General features: G+C 39.8%; 1 protein-coding gene across 1 annotated transcript in view; it reads left to right on the top strand.

Annotated features, from left to right (window-relative positions):
• The window catches only part of dennd1b (DENN/MADD domain containing 1B), a 172472-nt gene extending 153734 nt beyond the window's left edge, over window positions 1-18738 (top strand). The window contains exons 8-11 of the mRNA XM_048602244.1: window positions 9671-9727; window positions 12169-12222; window positions 14336-14446; window positions 18627-18738. Coding sequence (XP_048458201.1) covers window positions 9671-9727; window positions 12169-12222; window positions 14336-14446; window positions 18627-18722 — 318 coding nt within the window. The 3' untranslated portion in view covers window positions 18723-18738. The remainder of the gene's footprint in view (window positions 1-9670; window positions 9728-12168; window positions 12223-14335; window positions 14447-18626) is intronic.
• Window positions 18739-22763: the final 4025 nt, after the last annotated feature.

The raw sequence follows: 22763 nt of genomic DNA, 5'->3' as shown, positions 1-22763 counted from the left end.
GGTAACATCAGACACAGAATTTATAAGTAAAAGATCAAAGGTTCACACCATTGATAAGGATATACTAAACAAACCCAAGATGCTGTTAAATCTTTAATCAGTGAGAAGGTTTTAATTGATTAATATGTATATGTAAATCCCCAAATTCCTTTCAAGTTCCGGTCCTGAGAGAACGAAAGGTTTTATCAGGGTAAAGAAGAGGTGACATTTTAGGTTAGACAATGCATGTTAGGTGTGAGACCTTGTTTAGAACATGTTTGTTTTAGTTTGGAGTCAGACTGGTTGTATTTCTAAAGTAGGAATTTATAAAACATCATATTGACTGACTGTATATAAATTGTATGCTTTTTGAACAAAATAAAATGTATCTGCAAATATAAATTTAACCCATAGATTTGTGTCTGTGTGTGTGTGTGTGTGTGTGTGTGTGTGTGTGTGTGTATATGAGAGAGAGTGGTGGGGGGAAGGGTAGAGATGGTGTGTGTGTGTGTGAGAGAGAGGAGGGGGTGGGGGAGAGGGTTGAGGACGCCTCAACTGGGATTTGGGTACATGTCGCACTACACTCTTCACACTCACACGTTCACACAAACATACTCACGTATCCCTCAACCACCCCAGCCCCCCACCCCAAACAAACACACACACACACATCTATGGGGTGAATTTGTATCTGCAGGTATATTTTATTTTGTTCAAAAAGCACACAATTTATAGACAGTCAGTCAATGTGCATTTTATAAATTCCTACTTCAGCAATAGAACCAGTCTGACTCCAAACTAAAACACAAACAGATTCTAAACAAGCAGGTAGTAAAAGCTGCTGATGCTGGAGTTTGGGATAACACAGTGTGGAGCTGGGGGAACACAGTAGGCCAGGCAGTATCAGAGGAGCACGAAAGCTGACGTTTCGGGTCGGGACCCTTCAAACCCTCTAAACAAGGTCTCTCACCTAACATGCATTGTCTGACCTAAAAAGTCACCTCTTTTTTACCCTGATAAAACCTTTAGTTCTCTCAGGACCATGACTTCAAATGAATTCAGGGATTGACATGTACATATTAATCAATTAAAAGTTTCTCACTGATTAAAGATTTAACAGCGTCTTAGGTTTGTTTAGTACATCCTCATCAATGGTGTGAACCTTTGATCTTTTACTTATAAATTCTGTGTCTGATACTACCTCTCTCACTAACACCTGAAGATGGACTGAGGCTCCGAAAGCTTGTGTTTTCAAATAAAACTATTGGACTATAACTTGCTGCCGTGAGATTTCTGACCTTGTCCACCCCCAGTCCAACACCGGCACCTCCACATCATGACCTCTGAGTGCAGATATTCCTCCTCATTTCAGTCCTAAGTGACCGACCACTATTCTGGGATGGTGTCCCATGGTTCTGGGCCAGCCTCCATCAGCCAAAGGAGTGGGAAAATGGGAGTTGGAATTCAGCGAGTGTTACAAGGTGCGGATGCTTCCTGCATCGATTCTGTTGACCTCAATGAGAATTTTGTCTGTTAAAATGCAATCAACTCTCATTACTCTAAACTCCAGACATTCTGGGCCCAGTTTATTATTAGAGGACAATCCCTCCATTAGAAATTAGATTGGTGAACCTTTGAGGCACTCCCTCTACGGCAAGTCTGAAACTTCACTATAAATGTTTATTTTTTTCTTTCTGTTCTTTCACTGCCCATTTCATTTATCTTGCACTGATTTTTATTGGTCCATTACCACATTCCATTTATTCTTAACTTTTACAATCTTCATACCTTTTAAAGCCTGAGCTTTTCTTCCAATTTACACTGAGCTTTACACGACAGTTTGGTGATATCTTGTCGCTTGCAACTTGATCTCCTGCTTGGTTTTTAATGGATTGGAATCATAGTCAAATAATTTACACAAATTGACTTTGCCAGTGACCCTGAGAAGTTCAGTGAGATCACCCGTGGTGTTACGTTTCCAAAGAAATGCCAAATTACTGTAACATTTGCTTATACATTTGATTTCTGTTGTATTGAAATTATCATTCTTGTTTAATCATCTTCTCAAGGGTAAAAAAGTGGCTGTTTTGTTGCATTGTTGATGTCCCCAAATAACGTGCATTACAACAGATAAAAGCTGCACCTTATAATCACGGATACATGCAAACTTTGATGAACCAAGTCCATTTACAACTTCAGCTCTGGGATAGGCAAGTAACAGTGAAGGGATAATGGATGAAGGAGAATACTATTGAATACTGTTCAAGAGAACGTTGAATCCCAGCGATAACGTCTTTGCACAGTCCTACCGCAAAGATAGAGAAGCTTCTCTGTCCTATGACAAAGAACTCTGTGTTCTCCCTTGCCTTCAGTTTACATCTCATTGTATGAGGTTCTGCCGTGTAATTTTCTGACGCTTACCCTGTGACGTTATTTACATGGTTACCAACAAATAGAACTGGCTGTTAAAGAATCTGTGCGTCTTAAGCACAGTTGATGGGAACAGCCAAAGGTTGGGAGTCAAGGAGAGGGATGGAGTGGGAAAATGGAAGTTGGAATTCAGGGAGTGTCACAAACTGAGCATCAAGGTGTGGAAAGGGAGTGCGAGGGACTTGGGAGAGCGATTAAAGGGTGATGTCTTGCTGAGAGATAGGGGAATCTGGTCATGATCAAATACAACATGATTATGCATTATATGGTCTGATGTTCCATGATCTAACCAGGAATGCATCCTTGTGCCTCCAAAGGTATACCAGCTACATGACAAGCTTTTTGACAGCCCCCTAATTCATCCATTCAGTAATCCAAGCGTCAGCAGCTAAAGCATAGGCAAAGAGAGGGTCCCTGACATGGCTGTACAAGATTATTTATTGCCTACACCCACAACCACCCCAAAAAAAAATAGATTTTTATCTTCCAAGCACCGTGTCCTATAGCAGTCATCTCCACTTGCCAGTGCACCTGAACCCAAGGTTAATACATCCCTCATCAATGGAAAGCACTTCAGAATGGTCATGACCAGGGAAAGTTTAACCAGGCACTGGTCACAGTCACATGAACTTTGACAAAAGTTTCACATTATCTTAATTATCATTTGCCATCTTCCTTTGCAGGCTGTTTAAATCACTGATCTATCTAAGACTTCAGCACTGTGAGCCTGAAGAGCAGGCTTGCTAATTTTATTTGTTGCAACATGTTCACTTGTGCCTGGGGACATTTTTCATGTCATGCATTGATTGCTGTTAACTGGAAAGTTTAACTGCTTTTTTGTGCATGTTTTATTTAAATTAGGGCATAATAGTACAGTATATCATTAAAAACAGGGCACTGCTTGTCAGGAGCCACAGTTAAATGAATGTTTTGTGGCAATGTATGTGTGTCAGGTTGTATTTATTGATCACTAATGTAGAAAGAAAGGAAATGTTAAACATGAGTGAGTTGCAATGCTAGCCCTATTCAGAATAGAAATCTATTTTATTCAACAATGCCTGATCTTGCTGAAACATATAGGTAAGTAATATTTGGAACTATAAGGTTTGCAATTTGTTGTGTCAGGGACTGAGAGTTGCAAGGAAGTCAGCAACTTAACAAGGGTCCCATGTTTGTCTACAATGAAATGTTAATGCAAGCTGTAAAGGAATTCAACTCATTTGGGTTTGATTTGCCTTCAAACTACCTTGTCTATTAAATATCTGTAATTTAGTAATGTAAAATTGTAGTGATGATTCCAATTGTAGAATTGAAAGCCTACAGTTCCTACAGCTGTCTCTCTGGTTATATTTTTGTTCGTTCATCATGTGATTTGAACGATTTGTTCTCTTAAAATTGCATCTGTAGGACTTGTCAAAATTTGAAGTATCCAGTTAGCTATACACTAAGCCTCATCCAACATTTCCCTTTACGTAGACTTTATGGGATACTTCACTGGCTGGGTCTCAGTACATTTGAACTCCTGACTGCATCCTTCTCCACCCAGTCCCACCCTGATGGAACAAGGAAAATGTGCATGAACAAAAAACATTTGATCCGTAAGATTACAATTATCAGGAACCAACACACAATGGCGTTCTAATATGTCATCAGTGATGCACAGGTCATAGAATCCCTACAGTGTGGAACCAGGCCATTTGGCCCATCGAGTCCACAGAATCCACACAGTTCATAGAATCCCTCCAGTGTGGAAGCAAGTCATTCAGCCCAATAAGTCCACCCAGACTCCCCCCTCTACCCTATCCCCATAACCCTGCATTTCCCATGGGTAATCCACCTAATCTACACATCCCTGGACACTATGGGCAGTTTAGCGTGGCTAATTCACCCAGCCAGCACATCTTTGGACTGTGGGAGGAAACCGGAGCACCCAGAACAAACCCACGCAGACACGGGGAGAACGTGCAAACCACCCAGACAGTTGCCCGTGGCCGGAATTGAACCCAGGCCCCTGGCGCTGTGAGGCAGGAGTGCTAACCACTGAGCCACCATGCCATCTCCAAGTAAGTCGACACCAACCATCTGAAGTGCATTTCACACAGACCCAGCCCCTACCCTCTCCCTGTAACCCTGAATTTCCTATGGCTAATTCACCTAACCTACACATCGGTGGACATTATCCGCAATTTAGCGCAGCCAATCCACCTAACCTGCACATCTTTGGATTGTGGAAGGAAACTGGAGTACCTGGAAGAAACCCACGCAGACACAAGGAGAATGTGCAAACTCTACTCACACATTTGCCTGAGGGTGGAATTGAATCCTGGTCCCTGGTGCTGTGAGGTAACAGTGCTAACCACTGAGCTACCATACAGTGGATTTTGAGTTTCAGAGATGCTTGGCTGTTTTGCATTCACTGGGTTACTGTCCTCCTTTCCTCTACCCTTTGTGCTTCTGAAGATCCACCTTCTTTCACCTTCTCTGTACTGCAACAGTTTTAATGGGCTTCTCCTTCTCACTGTCTGTCCTGTATTAAAAGCGCATTAAAAGATCTTAGCTCCCCAAACTATTCCTCAACACTGCAACATCATTGACCTTAACAGTGTTGCAGAGTCAAACGGAAGTGCAAAGTTGAAGGATAAGAAAGAAAATTAGTGGTGAGAAAGGGCGAGTTATTAAAGATGCTGGAGGCTTGAAATAATAGCAAAATACTGGAAACAGTTCAAGAAAATATGCATCTGTGGAAAGAGAGGAATGGTGATGTTACAGAACTTAGCATACTTCATGATAAAGGTAAAAATTTTGATCTACATTCAAATGCCCTTAATACCTGTGTTATAATATCACCTTGTGCCTTTTAACGTAGTAACTTGTCTCAAGAGCCTTCACAGTTACATAATCTAACAAAAATTTGAAATGTAAGAATGTATCATTTAATGAAACCTGTGATGACTCTAACCTAATTCCATGTTAGTTGTTGGCCCCATATTCCATCAACATTTTTGGCTCACAAAGGTCTCTCCATCTCTGGTTCAAAACTAGCAAATTGTCTAGCATTAATCACCAGAAGAGCATTTCAAACTTCTGCCATTTTTTTGCAATATGATCATTCCTAAACTCTCTGCAAACTCTAATAATGAGATTATACTTTCAGTCCAGCATTCCAACACCAGCAGAAATACTGTTCTCTGTTCCTTATTGGGTCTTCATGCAAATTTGAATATTTTTGTCAATTCACCTGAACTATCTGCATTACACGGAATACAGTCCTAACATGTGTTATCTTTCCTCGTGATTTAACCCTTAAAGTCCAGGTATTATTTTGGTAAACGTGCACTCCCTCCAAGTCCACTATATCCATTTTAAGCTGTGCTTTGGTGCTCAGAACGGACACAATTGGGTTATGTTCTAACCATTTTGTTAATTTCCTTGACCTGTCTTTAACTCTTTGTGATCCATATACTGGGATCCCTAAGCTGCTTTGGATTTTCACTGCTTTGCATTTTTTCCAATTCTTCTGTGTGTGGTGTGGATGACCTCTGACGTGCTGATATGAAACTTCATTTGGTCACTCACTTAAGCAATTAATATCTCCTTGTAATATTATGCTTCCATCTACTTTGTTACAACGCTTTTTGTCATCAATCCATTTGAGATATGGGGCTCTCTGTTGGATACCCTAAGACATTAATAAACAGTAATAAATAAATGAGGCCTTAACACATTGCCCTGTGGGATACTACCCTTGTTCCTTCTCAGTTTGTCACCTTAGTGTGGGGATCATTTGAGGTCTGTGCACAACAACTTCTGAAACTAGCGGTCAATGCTGGCAATGGTGTTGGCACACTGATTGGCATGCATGGACACCAGATTTCATTGCTGGGAAACCCCAGTTTTTGTTGCTTTTCCAGGCCACTAGTTACACAAGTCTCAGCAGTTTCACAGCGGCCTTGTAACTGGTTTCATCAGAATAGCACCTTGGAAACTTGGCAGTACTGGCACAATTTAAAAAAAATCTATCCATCTGTATCGAGAGAAAGGGTCTGAGTGGAGTTGGGGAGGGGACGTATGTGGGAGAAACCAAATGTTTGAAGCTAATTGAAATTGAATCATGCAAGAGAGATGCATGATTTTTAGAAATGGAAAGAATGGCCAAGACTCATAGATGAGCAAAGAGAGTAAAGTGAACAAGGGGAGAGCAAATGGTGAAATGAAGTGGGAAGTCAGGAGCTTGACAGTTTAAAAAAAAACTTTCTTTTTTAAAGAATAAAAACCTAAGCGATATGTGGGATTTGAGATAGAAAAATAAGCTTGAATCAAATTTTGTGATGAATAGACACATTTTTGCCAAATAAAATGCATAATTTGGCTCTCTACAACTTAAAAGTGTTCAAAAGTTAATAAGTTACACCTATTGGCTAACTACAGGTGAATTCATGAATGAGAGAATAAATCAGAGACATCTGACAGCTTTGGAACATGAGAGTCACCTGTCCGTTATTTTCATGACAAACTTGTTAGGCATTCATAAAGCTGTGTTTGATCAAGGACAGATTTGTTAAAGATAAGTCAAGTTTGCCAAACGTAATCTTTTTTTATAGCTAAAGTGACCAAATTTGCACCGTTCTAAAATTTATTTTCATCAATTTTCACTCATTTAAATTGCATTGCATTTTTTTTTTGTCTCATTTACTTCCTCTTACTTGTAATTTTGTCTCTTCTCTCCTAAAGTTGCAGATTCCTCCTGTAATAAGAGATAACAAAATGTGGAGCTGGAGGAACACAGCAGGCCAGGTAGCATCAGAGGAACAGGAAAACTGACGTTTCGGGTAAGGACCCTTCTTCAGATACGTCAGAGATTTCTGAAGAAGGATCCCGATCCGAAATGTCAGCTTTCCTGCTCCTCTGATGCTGCCTGGCCTGCTGTGTTCCTTCAGCTCCACACTTTGTTATCTCAGACTCCAGCATCGGCAGTTATTGCTATCTCAGTGATTCCTCCTGTAATACAGTTTCAGTCAAGAGAGTGCCAATAGTTTTCCAGGATCTTATCTGATCTGGAGTTCTGATTTTTTTTCATTTGAGAAGTCGAAGTGAAGGTTAATGAGGAGTTCAGAACTCTTCAGCCAATTTAGGGCTTTCTAGCAATGGTCATTGATAGCAAGAATGGAAAATTAATCTGTTTCTTTTGTATATCAAAATCGTTATCTTTCATGAAGATCTAGAATGTGGAACCTCAGTTGAGATTGCTTCCCCCAATCCAATCTTTTGCTTAGGGCCTCCAAATCCAATTTATTATCTGAGCTGTCGCTCTAGACGCAGACTTTTAAATGTAATGTGGTTGAACAGTGGTTGGTATGACTTAGGCTGAAAAAGGACCTCCCAGTTTACCAACCTAGTTCACATGAAACCTTTCATTGTCTCACTGATTATGATAAATCACAGTTGAATTATCTCTTCTTATTTTAATTACGGGGCTCTGAGTAGATAAGCCATTTGATATTTCCTTGTTACATAGAATTTGAACATTTCAAACTTCCAATGATGGTGATACATAAATTTTAACTTCTATCATCTGATTGCTGTACCCAAGACTTTTAGTGGCCTGAATTGGTTTTTACTAAGGAAGACACATGGATGTAAAGTCTAATCAGCTGACCAGTAACTGGGGCAAATCTAGGGAACTGTAATGGAATACACTAAACTGGTTGCGCTGAAAATATAATTTCATCCAAAGACAGTGAAACCAGACAACTAAGTCAGCATCAATAAATTCACATTCCTTGTGTAATTCACACTCCTTGTGTAATTCACATTCCTTGTGTAATTCACACTGGGATGATTCACTCACGTCTTGGAAGATGAAAGATTGTATGCAGAGTATTCAGCTTAAAAAAACAGTGAAGTTAGTCAATTAAACTGTATTTCAGTAGCTTTCTTTGTAGAGCAGTGAGAGAAGGAGAAATAGATTCATCAGAACAGAATCTGGAAGTCTCTCTCTCTGTCATTCTCACTCCTGCTCTCTCTGTCTCTCTCACTTGCTGTGTCTGTCACAAACCCTCGTGTATATTACCGTCTCTTAGATGGATATGGTGGGTAGGCAACTTGGGGAAATGAATGTTCTCCGACAACTCAAGATCTCTTCAAGTTTCACCACCGCTGAGGGAACAAAACAACAGCATCTTTTAAAGGGCGTCTTGACAAATACATACAGTCCCTGGAAGGGTAGCGGGTGTTAGTTGTGACAGGCAGCATGTCGGTGCAGGCTTGGAGGGCCAAAGGGCCTGTTCCTGTGCTGTGATTTTCTTTCTTCTTTCTTCTTTGTTCTTTAAAGTTGTCGACTCAGGTTTCATATCCTCAACTTCAGGAACCTAAGAACTTCTAAATTTCAGCTGTCATTTATACCCTTTCTACCCCACTGCTTCTTTTTAAAGTCATTATCCATGTTGATGTGTGCAGTTGATGTTACTTTTTAGGGGGTGGAGTTATTAGGTCATAGAATGCTCTTTCTTTCACTCCAGCAAACCTAAGAATTGGCTCTGTCATCTGGGTCTAGTTTATTAAATTTTAAATAAAGTTTGAAAGCTGCGTGTGAAGAGGAAAATGAAAATATTTGTTGCAACTGACCAAGAGTAGGTTAGAAAGTGTGGAGTTGATTTTCTCCAATCTTCATCTGTTTCTCAAAACGTGTTTTATTGGCATTGAAACATATGGATCTAACCAGTTATTTAGCAGTTGTGCAGTCAGCAAACAAAAAAGCTGATGACCTTCTTGGTGTCTTGGCCTTATTATCTCTTGTGCATACTACAGAAACTTTTAAGTATGATGATTAAGAAAACTTGTATTTCTTTTTATTCGTTCCTGGGTTGTGGGCATCACTGGCTAAGACAGCACTTGTTTCCAATCTTCATTTACTCCTGGAAAGGTATTGGTGAGCCACCTTTTTAAGCAGTTCATGTGGTGTAAGTACATCGGAAGTGCCATTTGATAGTGAGTTCCAGGATTTCGACCCAACTAGTGAAGAAACAATGGTGTAGTTCTGAGTCTGGATGGATCCGGGAATGAGAAACACAAATCATAAATGCCTTAAATATATGCAACAGATATGCATCATATAGAGATTGAGAGAGATAGAGACTTATGCATGTCTTGATAGTACTAAGTCGCTTTTCATTAGAAATTTGTAGCAGAGTTGCACTTGAAAATTAACTTTGCCAGTTCATCAAATGTGAAAAACGTTGAACTTTTTTTCTATATATAAAAGAATCAACAGATATGCATTAGAAGTGGACAGCTGAAAAACATGCCAAAACGGGGTTTGGTGAGTTTAAAACTTGGGAGTCTTGTTGAAATACCTATCTAACAGAAGCCTCCATCAATCTTTGGGTAGCAATGAGTGTCCTTTGTTAATTCTTATCAAATAATATGCCTTGCCCTATAGAACTTAATTTCAGTGCATGTCATTGAATGGAGACTTGATTTATGATAACATTTCTGCAAAGCTGCCATCATGTTCTGCCTTCTGAAATGATTGCTTACCAGGAAATACTAAATTAAGCAAGTGGTGTTCTTGCCTTAGGATTGCCCTTATTAAGATATTCTTTGATCATGTGTAACCAATTGGGAATTTTCCTGAAGCCTTAATATGTGTGGATGTCATTTGGTTTGTTGGAGAACTCTTTTGATAATGGCTAATTGCAATGTGGGGAAAAAAAAAGTATAAACTTTAATTTTCAAATACACACTGCTGATCTGGTTATTATTTTTCTTAATTGACTGTTATCCAAAATTGGAAGCATGGAATACTGAGAAGGAAATATTTCCAATTGGTGAATTGATTAACAAAGAAATACAATCACTTGCAATATTCCTTCCTTTGGCATTGGTGCTTGACTTGTAATCAGAATCCTGTGTACCAAATGATTTATTATAGGGTGGTGGTCAGTTTTCTAAATTCTTTTCCTATTTTTCATCTTTTCTACATATAACAAGCTATGTACAAACAATTATTCATATTTGTTTATTGCCTTATTGTATTGTATCAATTGAATATTTGTGGTACATGACAGCGTATAATCTAGAAGCAGTGGCACTGACTGGAAATGATTTAGGTGTTCAAATTAAACTATCAGATCTGAAGCCAGAGGTGAGATGTTTACCAAGGAACTCAAAATGAACAGTGTGCGCTTTTGTTTGTCAGCTTTTCAGAACCTGCAATTTTATTTCCAATCTAGATTTTGAGAGATTTACTCTGACCTGGGAAGCCATTGTTATGATACAATGGGAGAATTGCTTTTATGAATTTGTTATTTTAAGATGTGCAACTGACAAAAATATATACATCACTAATGACCAAAGGGAGAAACGTTTAATAGAGCATATTTGCTGTGCAGTTTGCATGCCTTTAGTGAAGTTTCTCACAATTTCACTGATGTTAGAATGCCATGGGGTAGGGTATTATAAGTCAGAAAATAGAAACATATGCAACTCACAAGCCCAAACACGTTTTCTGCCAAATGCTAGATGAAACCTTGCAGGCTAGTATGATCCAAAAGAGCCACTTGCCATTTTAATCATTAAGCAACTCCGAACTCCTTCAGTGCCTGAAGGAGAGAACATTAGGACTTCATGTACCTTCTAGATCATAATTTCTTCCCATTTTCCTACACTTTGCAGGATTTTGATAAAGTAGTTGTTTTCAAAGTGCATTGTTGAGCGTGCCTGCAGGGGTCCCTCCCTCCCTTATTTTATGAAATGTTGCTTCTTGCTGGGCTGTAGCTCTGCAGCACCCTGAGAGACACTTGTCAGTGGCCATTCCCCAACTGCAAGCATTCTCTTTCGTCTGGTCAGTATCCCACCTCAACCCGAAAGCAAAATGTATATTGAAAAGTTTAGATGACGGGAAGATTTTCTTTTACTATTTTCGTTTTGGTATTGGAGGTGCCTGGCTGAGTGGTGACACACAATTTGGTAGTGATTACCTCACTCTCTCTGGGAATTAAATCTGAAATCCTTTAAGGTACAAGGGCAAGTCCTTCACCTAGTGATGCTTTTTACCTATTTGGTCAGTTGGAGTGCTGAACACAATCAGTTTCAGTTTCCACCCCCCCGCCGCCACTCCCTCATCATCACTTCACCTTTCAGAGAGTCCAGAAGGTTGTCAGTATTATATGAAATGCTGCATGTTAGTATAGGAACTCAATGTCTACATAAGTTTGCTCCACCTACAGTTCTATTCAGAGTCAGTAAAAACATATCCAACGTGCGCGATGAATCATTGTCATTGTCACGAATATCCTATTGTCGGATTGTCCCGTTTCAGTCTTTCGACCAGTCCTAAACCTTTGTACCCTGTGTCCCTTGTCTTTGGTATGTCATTCACATTTTTCACAATAAAAGTCCAGTTAGTGTTATCTGAACATGTATAGTAGAAAATTAATGAAGCTTCATCAAAAACTTTTGTTTAATATCTCTTATTCTTGGCTACTGGGCTGTTTTGGGCTGTTGATATGCAACTATTATTCTCCAAATTTATTCACGCTATTTTCTGTAAATTTTCAATGGAATTATTGATGTTCATGCCTGTATTTGTCTTTTGTCCTTTTTCCATTTTAGTTTTAAATTTTCATCTCTTTATCATGTTGCTGAGTGGCACTAGTTACTGATAATAAGATATATTTTGAATCATTTTCGGATTTTTTTTTCCTTTGTTGTGTTGTGTGTGGATCAAGCTTGGCTAATACCATTTATCTTTTCACACAGCGTTCATACTTCATTACCCCTGATACAAGTGGACTGCCCACAATACCTGAAAGTGTGAGTACTGCAAACAATAGTGTATGATTTTCACTTCAGGTTACTCATTTGTGTTTTTAAAAATATTCGTTGTAAATCAACCTTTAGTTTTCAATGTTTGTGCTGAGCTCATCTGATTGCATGATGGCCAAATCCTTTCCTGTATATTTCCAGGATTCGATGCCTTTATCCAGAAATGCAAAGAAACATTTTAACATCCTTCAGAATTCCTACAAAAAAAAAATCAGTGGTGATGAATGCTGAATTGAAATATAATTCAGTGTGGTAAAAGCTGTAATAAGGTTAGCCAGTAACTTGTATTGAACACGTGAAGTAGAAGAAATAGGCCAGACTGAGTCTAATGGGAGAGACCAATGAAGTATAAAAAGCAAGAAAAATGTGGAGTTTCATTTCATTTGGAATTCAGCTTTAAGGTGTAGCTGGACGGAAGTTTAAATCTATGAATAACACATGTATGAGACCAGTAAGTAGATTTGACTCTTCAAAGGTTTTGCTTCCATTGGAAATTCCTGCTCATTATGCAATAAACCATGGTGAAAGGTGGGTTTATACGACAGATTCACTTCAGCTCAAGTGCTGAGGGGCAAATTAAGAGTTGCGGTGAAAGAATGTTTATCACGTAGGAGGAAGATTTATAGTTGTGTTCTCCAGAGGATCAGTGTTGGGACTCAAGCTGCTCTTGCTTAATATTAATGATCTAGACCTGGGTGTACAGGACACAATATCAAAATTTGCAGATGATGGCAAAATTAGTGTGAACCATGAGGATAGTGAAGAACTTTGAAAGGACGCAAGTTGAGATATTGGGTAGACAAGTGACAAAATAAAATTAATGTGGAGAAGTATGAAATGATCCATTTCAGTAGAAAAAATGCAGAGAGTCAATGTGAAATAAAGGGGTACAATTCTAAATGTGTTCTGGGAGCAGAGCGATTTGCTTTTATATATATAAAAATCATTGAAGGTGGCAGGCAAGATTGAACGTCCGGTTAATTAAGTTTATAGCATCCTGCTTTGTCAGTAGATGCATTGAAAACAAAAGCGAGGAAGTTGTATAAATCCGGTGTCAAAGACTGGTTCAGCCTCAACTGGAGCATTGTACACAGTTCTAAGCTCCATACTTGAGGGAGGATATGAAGGCATTTGAAAAGATGCAGAAAAGATTTGTGCAAATGCTCCAAAGCTGAGGATCTTTATTTGTGAAGATAGATTGGAAAGATTGAATGGTTTTACTTTGTGAAGAGAAGTTTGAAGGGAAAGTTGTTAGTGATAGTCGCAATAATGGGGGGATCTGTTCAGATAAGTTGAGAGAAACTATTCCCATTAATGAAATAATCAAGAACCAGGGGGGCATATGTAATTGACAAAAGAAGCAAGAGTGACACAAGGCAAAACTGTTTCTCACAGTGCACCTGGAATGTACTGCCAGCGAGTGTGTGGAAGTAGGTTCAGCTGAGGCATTGAAAGAGAGTCAGATTACTATTTGGAAAGAAGTATTGCACAGTTATGGGGGAAAAGCAAGGGATTGGGCATTCAGTGAATTGCTCCTTCAGAGGACCATCACAGATGTGATGGCCAGGATAGCCTCCTTCTGTGTTACTACCAATGTGTGATTTAAGTTAGCTGCCAAGGCTTGCTGTCAGGGTCAACCATGGAATTGAAGAGAGTTGCTGGTCACTTTGGAGCTCCAAAGAATCATAATTTCTGGATGAAAGCAGGAGTGACAATTTTGGTGCTTTTCAGCAGTTGGTGCACAAATGCCTCTAATTCCAATTTTCTATAATGACTGACACGCCATAATTTTTTACAATATTTTCAGCATCTGGAAATGTAAGTGTGCATTTTCAATGTTTTCCTGTTTCAATAAAAAATGGAGGCTAAGTGAATAATTTTGTATCGATTGATAAATAACACTTTTGGAGCCATTTCTCTTGAAGAAAAATAATGAAATAAATGTTATTTGGGTAATTTTATAGACGTTGAACAGTATTAAATCTAAACACTGTGAAAACAGAGTTGCAGATATTATAACTCAAACAACAACATATTGAAATGAAGCAGGACTGTCTTTATTTGCACGATTTGCTTACAATTTCTCATTTACATGATACAGAGAAATATGACTGAATATTTTGTTGCTGTGGATGTCAACAACATGTTGCAACTTTATGCCAGTATGCTGCATGAACGACGTATTATCGTTACCTCCAGTAAACTTAGCACTGTGAGTACTTGGGTCATCTGATGGGAAAGGGTACTCTTTTCATTGCATTTTCTCTCAAAGTGATATACACATGAAAGATGTATCCTATTTGACTCTTGTTAGACAATGTCAAAGCACGGTGTGAGAAATGGCTTTGGCTTGTGTACAAGAGTTCAAGCTGTACGAGGTCTCTTGAGCTGTATTCAGATAAATTAATTATTGCTTGTTATCACGAGCTGAGAGGTTTTTGACTCTTCAGAGCTCATTTAACTGTCTTGTTGCTAATGTCGAAGTTACCTGAGGGCCTTTTTTGTTCTTTGCTCACTTGAATCTTGTACTGCCATGACTACTTCAGAGAAAGCAATAGACCATGATAATGGTTACTTCAAGTTGCAATAAGTAAATTGATTTCTGCTTCTGACTGGCAGTTTGAGGAAGATGTGATATTACTGTTGTAAAAAAAAAAGCTGCTAATGCTTTGTGATTGAAGTGGGGCTATTTCTATCAGGTTTAAAGGCTTTGCATTCGTAGTGGAACCAAGTGTCTGGAAGGCCTGTTTATAGTTCTTCAGTAATTCAAAGCCACTTATTTGCTCGACAGCTAAAATGAGCAGGCCTTTAAGCATTGGGAAAAAAAGGCTTATTTCTAGATAGGTCTTATACCTCATTAGAAATTAGTTTTTTTATGCATTTTATAAGACAAAATGCACTGTCTCTATAGATTAGTGAAATTACAGATCAGCTCAGAGAACTTCTGATTTTTAATGTCCAATATGATATGATTGAGAATGAGGAAGAGCAGCTTTTAGTAATAGACCTCACAGGAGTTGGATCTGCAAATTAGTTATGAGGATTGAAACAGATTTACTCCAATAGAGGTGGGCCACTTTGTTTATTTACAGGGATTTTGTTTTACAAAAGATACTTCAGATTCTCTCCTCTTTCTCAGGCTTATTTATAAGATTTCGGTTCCTAAGAAACCTTCATAGTGAATCTCAGTCTCTCCAGCACCCCTGCCGGTGACTAATATTGTGGTTATATTGAGTCCCAGAGACTGAATTCCTGTCTGTTAGTGATGTTATCCTTGTCTTCTATCCATGCTCATGAAGTTGTGAACTCCCCGAATCACTGCAGCAAGTGGGATGTGTTGAAGCATTTAAAGACCACTCCAGTCTTTCTGTCAACTTGTCTTCCTGCTAGCTGCAATCTTGGCCACTGAAACTAAGATAATCAGCTCCCTCATTATTTTTCAAGAGCCTCCCTTTCAAATCACCACACTCTTTATCATTTCTGGTGCAAGGTGAAATATAATAAAATAAATATTGCACATATCTGAATCCTCTGTAATAGTTCACTAATAAGCCTTCTTTCTTTCCTCTTACATCGATCCCTTGCTCCGACCTTTGTTCTGTGGCATGAGTTTTAATCTTTGCTCAGATTTGAATTGTTTTCTATGGTTCAGGCATAATTTACAATTGGACTGAGTTAAGGGTGATTACCACTTGTTTTGCTCCGCGGTGGAAATACTTTACCCTGGCTGGCAAAATTCAGTGACCTTAGTTTCCCTGCAAAGAGTTGAGGATAAAATTGGTTGCTGTGGTTAAGAAAAACAAATGTACCATCCTAGCAAGTATGTTGGGAAGATGCACGTCAGAACTTGAGATACTTGCCAACTGAAACAAAAGTGGAAAGTCTGATAAACTCTGAGTAGGTGAGGCAGCAACAGTAGAGAGTACAAACCAATTAACATTTCGGGTATCAAAATGAGCAGGTACTTGGGAGTATTACGTCGCCTTTTCTCTCTGTAGATGTTGCCTAACCAACTGAGCGGTCATAGATCATAGAATCGCTACAGTGTGGAAACAGGCCCTTTGGCCTGACAAGTCCACACCGACCCTCCGAGCATCCCACTAGGAACCATTCCTCATAACCCACCTAATCGACACATCCCTGAACACTACGGGCAATTTAGCATGGCCAATCCACCTAGCCTGCACAGCTTTGGACTGTGGGAGGAAACCGGAGCACCCAGTGGAAACCCATGCAGACACGGAGAGGATGTCTGCGTGGAGTTTGCACAGTCACCCGAGGGTGGAATCGAACCCAGGTTCCTGGCGCTGTGAGGCAGCCGTGCTCACCACTGAGTCACTGTGCCAGCTGACGGCATTTTCTATTTTTGTTTCAAATTTCCAGCCTCATTTTGCTTGTTGTTTGTACTTTCGTCACCTGAAAACCATTTTCAAGTACTTCTGTAAGGATTCTCTACTCATCCTGTTCCCCCCCCCCGCCCCCAAACTTTGCCAAAGGCTATTCCCCATAGGGAGTAGTAACAGTGGTTATCGTGAAACTTTGTGTGAAATGTTTACAACCTTGCATACAGACTGAACTGTGATGTCATCCTCGGTTATCGTCTAGCTGCAGCTGGTATCGGAGGGTAACAGGTGATAAGAACCTGAGTGGTTCAAGGTCTGTGCTCCACGATTTCCTGATGGGAGGGAGAAACATTGTTCAAATTTATCCCGGAGATTTATGGTTCCATAGATTCTGGAATAGGTTTTTTTTTTGCAATATCAGGTTGGTTTCTGTTGGCTGAGTTCACACTGATATTCAACCTTTGTTCTACTCGTTTAATTGTAAATATTTAGAATGCTGCTATAAGTAGGTTTGAAGCTTTAGATTTTATCATGAGAAACTGAAGTAAATATAACTTGATAACTGGAAAATGGACAAAAACATAAAAATGGTTGTTTTGATTTTTTTGTCACCAAAACTTTCAGATTCAAACCAAACGCACGATGTTTAGCAAATTTGATTTCTAGTTTCAGACTTATTAAGTATAACATTTTACATGCTCTTCATCTAATTTTGACAGCATAGCTTTCTTTAAAAAAAAGATTGTTTTTCTATTTGTAGCTATGTTGTCGTATGCTCTATCCACCAGATATTTCATACACTATTCAGTCATGTGTGTAGCAATGAATTCATCTCACACTTATTTGCTGGAATCATAACTGAATCGTGCAGTTTGCCTATTGAAACACTCCACATGTTAAATAGCCTCTTCCTTGACCAGAGTTGCACATGTACCTGTGCATGTTTTAATTTCTCCTGGAGCAAAATTATTCAATTAACCCTGTTTATTCATGGCACCATTTTAACATAGAATGTACAGAACAGAATTACACCATGTCACCCAGCTGGTCTGTAGCAATTTTCCCACTTCATCTATACGTATAAAGCTTAACCTGGCACTATTTTCTCCCTCATGCTTTCGTAGCATCTCCTTAAATTTATCTATGCTATCTGTCTCAGCTAACAAAAAGCAAAACGAGATAAATCTTTTTCATGTAGTGAGTGGTTAAGGTCTGGAATGCATAGAAACATTCAAAGGGAAATTAGATTGTTATCAGAAAAGGAAGAACGTGCATGATGATGGCATCTGGCATGAAATGAATTGCTCTTTCTGAGAGCTGGGTCAGACACACTGGGCTGAATGGCCTCTGCACTGTAACAATTCTCTGATTCTGCACCACTGCTTATGTTAAAAGAATTTCACATTCTAATCACACTCTGTGTGTAAAGAAGTTTCTCCTGAATTCCCTGTTTGATTTATTAGTGACTATCTTAGATTTATGGCTCCTCACTTTGATTTCCCCCGCAAGTGAAAACAACTCCTCTACATCTAACCTGTCAAACCCTTTCATAATCTTTGAGTTCTCTAACAGATAACACCTCAATCCTTTTCTTTCCAGAGAAAAGAGCCCTAATCTGTTCAATGTTACAAATTTTGCAGAATTCTCTTCCCTCATTCCCACCCCAATTTTTTATTTCAGAATTATTTAAAGAGTCTTCCTATAGTTGAAAGAGTTAGTGTTGTGTCATATAAATTATGGATCACTCTTTAGTCCCCTCCCGACTAGCAGAGCAGTGTACTGGCAGGAAATTTAGAACTTGAATATATTTTTAATAGTTTTCTAACAGGACTAGGAAATTGAAATTGTTTTGCAAAAAAAGCACTCAAATTGTGCCAATCTAATGATTTAGATTGATGCAAAATAGCGTTTAAATTATTGTAACCTAAAGGTGTTTAAAAATGAAATTGACCACCTTTCTGAAATATTTATAAGCAAGGTCCTCACAAAATGTTACTTTGTTAACCATTCATTCTCAGAAATTTAGCCTGATTTGCACTTTCATTTTAGATGCTCACTGATGAAATAACGCACTGGGTTAGTGAAAATGTATGTGGGGAAACATTGACAGCATTCTACAACTTTAACAGTTCTTGCATCAAGTAAAACAAGCACAACGGGAAAATGATATGAAGCATCCGTCCATGGCTTTGCTCCTGTTACCTCTGTAAACTCACTCAGGTTTACAACGAAATCTCTGTGTTCTTCCAGTTTCTGGCCTCTTGTGCATCCCTGATTTTAATCTCGCCATTATTGATGGCTGTGTGTTTAACTGCTTGATCCTTAACAGTTAGAATATATTCCATAAATTTATCTGGGTCTGTCTCTCCTCCTTTAATAGCCTTCTTGAAACTTAACTCTTTGAATAAGCTAATATCTCCTCAGAAGGCTTGATGTTAAATTTTGTTTGATAACACTTGTATGAAACTCCTCCTGATGGTTAACTATGTTAAAGTGAAAATACAGCTTGTTACTTTGGTTTACCTAAAGTTTTAGATCTTGCATGCACCTCTTTGAGCAGAGTAGGTCATGATCTAGCAGCATTGGGAAAGGGAAATCCTTGGGTCTGGAATTAATGAGAAAGCAGTTCCTGAATATAAAGGTACTGAGTGATGTTCTGGGAGTGAACAGTGGTCTCAGCCAGTGAAAACGTGATCGAGAGAATCACAACTTGGGGTCGTGTTTGCACAGCCTGCTGTAGATGGTTCTCTGGGGTCTTGAGGGATTAAGATGTATCTCAGGGTTTATAAGCACTGAGTGTGGGAGATCTGCTCGCCAGAAAGCAGACTGAGTGGGTTTCTTGTGTCTGGGAGCGTTTTCATGGGGAGTTTACTGTTGCAAATGTTTACACTACAAGCAATTGTGATGCGAAGAAATGGCTTGGATGCATTGAGTCACAGCAATGGAGGAGTTGTGGCTTAGTAGAGGCAGACTGAAGACAGCATTGTCAAAGTTGTTGAATTTGGAAGCATTGATGTGACAATCCTGGGAACTTGGAAACAAGTAAAAGTATGCATCAGAAGGATTTGGGTGAATTAAATTTTTAAAAATCTAGGGCTTTGGGAAGTACACAGGGTCTACAGTTTGAGTGATCCAATGCTGGAGCCCAACTGCATTTTGGGAAGGGTTTGCAAGGATACAGAGAAAAGAATCGATTATATTTTGCCTCTTTCCTTCAGAAGTGTTCCGAGACTTTGGGTTTGTGTTCCAGATGGCAGTGGGGACCTGAGGCTTGGTGACCTGACCCTTGTCACGGCTGCAGCTTATATTTTTTTGTGGAAGGAATGCAGGAGAATGGAGACTGCCTTGACGTCCTGACATCTTACCTGATTTTAAAATACATTTTTCAGATCCTAGGGACCAGGGACAACATGAAACCCTGTTTCCTGCTTTTTTTCCCTTCCAAGCCACCTTGATGTAGCCTCTTTCAAACAAAACCTGGCAATCTACACAGACAGGCACCCAAAGCTGTAATTGAACCTGGATCCCTGGCGCTGTGAGGCAGCAGTGCTAACCACTGTGCCACCACGCCATCGCGTTGACTACTTTAGCATTCTTCTTCCTTTCTGGTGGTGGTGAAGAAAGCCATCAAGAGCTGCAGAAGCATTTTTAGCCACAGAGTTGGGTTGGAAAGTTGATTTTCAAGTGAGTAGCACAAGTTGAAAGAATTTTGTACCTTAGAGTCATACTGCACAACTGGTCTGTAATTACTTGGCTTATCCCTACTGCTGTTCTTGAACCAAGGAATTACATTAGCTATCCTCTAGTCATCTGGCACTTTGCCTGTAATCAGTAAGGTATTAAATATCTCCACCACTGCCCCAGCAATCTCCTCCTTTGCTTTCCATAGCAGCCTGGGATACGTGTCATCGGGCCCTGGGGATTTATGCACCTGCATTTCTGCTACTACATATAACAATTCCACCTTATTATCTTGGAACTGAAATCCCCAGCTACAATGTATTCCTCCACTGTGAATACAGATGAGAATTATTCATTTAAGACCCCACCCATGTCCACCGCCTCCACACGCGGGTTCACCATGTGATCTTTAGCAGGTCCCATTCTTTCCTGGTGATCTGCTTACCCTCAATATACTTTTAAAAGGTTTGGGATTTTCCTTGATCCTATATGCCAAAGATATTTCATGGCCCCTCTTTGACCTCCCTCTTAATTTCATTTTTTAAGCAACCTCCTACACTTTTGGAAGACTTCCCCTGTTTTTAATATGCTATATCTGACATATGCTTCCTTCTTATTCTTCATCAAACTTTCAATATCCCTTGACATCCAGGGTTCCCTGGATTGCTACCCTTACCCTTCACACTTAGAGGAACACGCTGGATCCGAATTCTCATTATACAACTATTAAAAGACCCCCACTTCTGAAATGCAGACTTACCTGCGAGTAGCTACTCCCAGTCTCTGTTTGCTGGATCCTGTCTAATGATATTGAAATTGGCCTTCCCCCAGTTTGGACACTTAACTTCTGCACAATCCTTATCGCTTTCCATCATGACTTTGAAACTGACAGAGTAATGGTCACTAGCTCCAAAATGCTCTCCCGCTGAAAATTCAACCAAAAATTCAGTTGACTAGCTTAATTCCCTAGAATTAAGTCGAGTATTGGCCCAACTCTATTTGGACTATATACGCACTGACTTGGAAAGCTCTCCTCGATGCCCTTTGAAAATGTTATCCCTTCTAATCCTTTCATGCTAAGGCAATCCCAGTTAATGTCACAAAGGTTGAAATCCTCCTCCAACTATAATGCTGTTTTTCTCTCTCACCTTTCTGTGATGTGCCTACATTATCTGCTCCTCTAAATCCTCTGTTACTATTGGGAGGCTTGTAGTATAATCCCAGCAAGGTAATTGCCCGTTTTTTATTACTAAGCTGTACCTAGATGGCCTCTAGGACATCCTTCCTCATTACTAGGCTGTTGCTGCTTTCCCCTGAGAGGCCATCCTCCAACAGCGTTTAGTACAGTACATCTGTTTGAGAGGGGCTTGGTCACAGGGGACACCTACACTGCCTATCCGTGCTCAGTAATCTTCCTGGTGGTCACCCAATGCCTTTTTGTCTGTGTAGCCCTTATTGATGGTGTGACCAGCTTGCTAAATGTGATATCCACAACGTCCTCAGCATCATGGATCCTCCATAGTGAGCCCATCCGCAACCCTAGGCGTTCCTAGGTGGCAAATCAGGAGCTGCAGCTGAACACACTTCCTGCACACATGGTGACCATGGGGACTGGAAGTGTCCCTGATTTCCCACATCTTGCAGGAGGACCATTCCATGGGAATTTGTGTCAGGGCCACTGGCCTTCTGGCACAGCCTCCGAAAAAACAAACACCAATTTAACATTGAGATGTGGGGGAATTTCTTCTTTCAGAAGGGTGTGAATCTTTGGAATTCCTTGCCACAGAGACCTTGTGTATATTTAAGCCCGAGATAGTTAGATTCTTCGTCTGCAGGGGAATGAAAGGTTACGGGGAAAACACGGGAAAATGGATGTGAGGAATGTCGAATCAGCTATGATCCTATTGACTAGCAGAGCAGACTGGAGGGGCCAAATGGCCTATTTCTGTTCTTATTTCTTATGGTCTTGTGGTGTGTGTGTGATTGTACTCTTTGGGGTGCAGGATGGCAGCTTAAAGGATGTGAAGGAATGCCATTCCAGCTCACTTCCCTGATCTCTGTCCTCAAAACCTCAGACCCTGTCGCATTCCTTTCCCGACCATCATACTGCTGGGAAACCTGTGAAGGAAAGAGTTAGGAATGCCGGCTTGTGGGGAAACAGAATTGCCAGCCTTCAAAGACCCAAGTGGGCAGGAGTGAATGCTCCAGTGGTGTTGAGAAAGAAGGTCATTTGGAGACCACAACAAAATGCCGAGCCCAGTGCAGTTAGTCTGGGTTCTATAACAGAAAGAACAGTCAAGCTCAAAGAGAATACAAGAGATGCCTGGAGTGTATACTGTTAACTGGAACTGAAATGAAATGAAATCGCATTAATTTAGAATAAAGCTCGTGTGGGGTGTCATATAACATTTCTACAAATTTGCAATAAAACTTGCCTCCAGATTAGCCGAAATGAAAAATGTAACAGCTGAAACTGCAGTGGTAATTCGAATAAGCTTGTTTTCT

This window comes from Rhincodon typus, chromosome 10, assembly GCF_021869965.1.
Source record: "Rhincodon typus isolate 14 chromosome 10, sRhiTyp1.1, whole genome shotgun sequence".
In the NCBI taxonomy this organism is placed as follows: domain Eukaryota; kingdom Metazoa; phylum Chordata; class Chondrichthyes; order Orectolobiformes; family Rhincodontidae; genus Rhincodon; species Rhincodon typus.
Note: the sequence above shows the minus strand (reverse complement) of the source record. Positions and strands in the feature narration are given on the sequence as shown.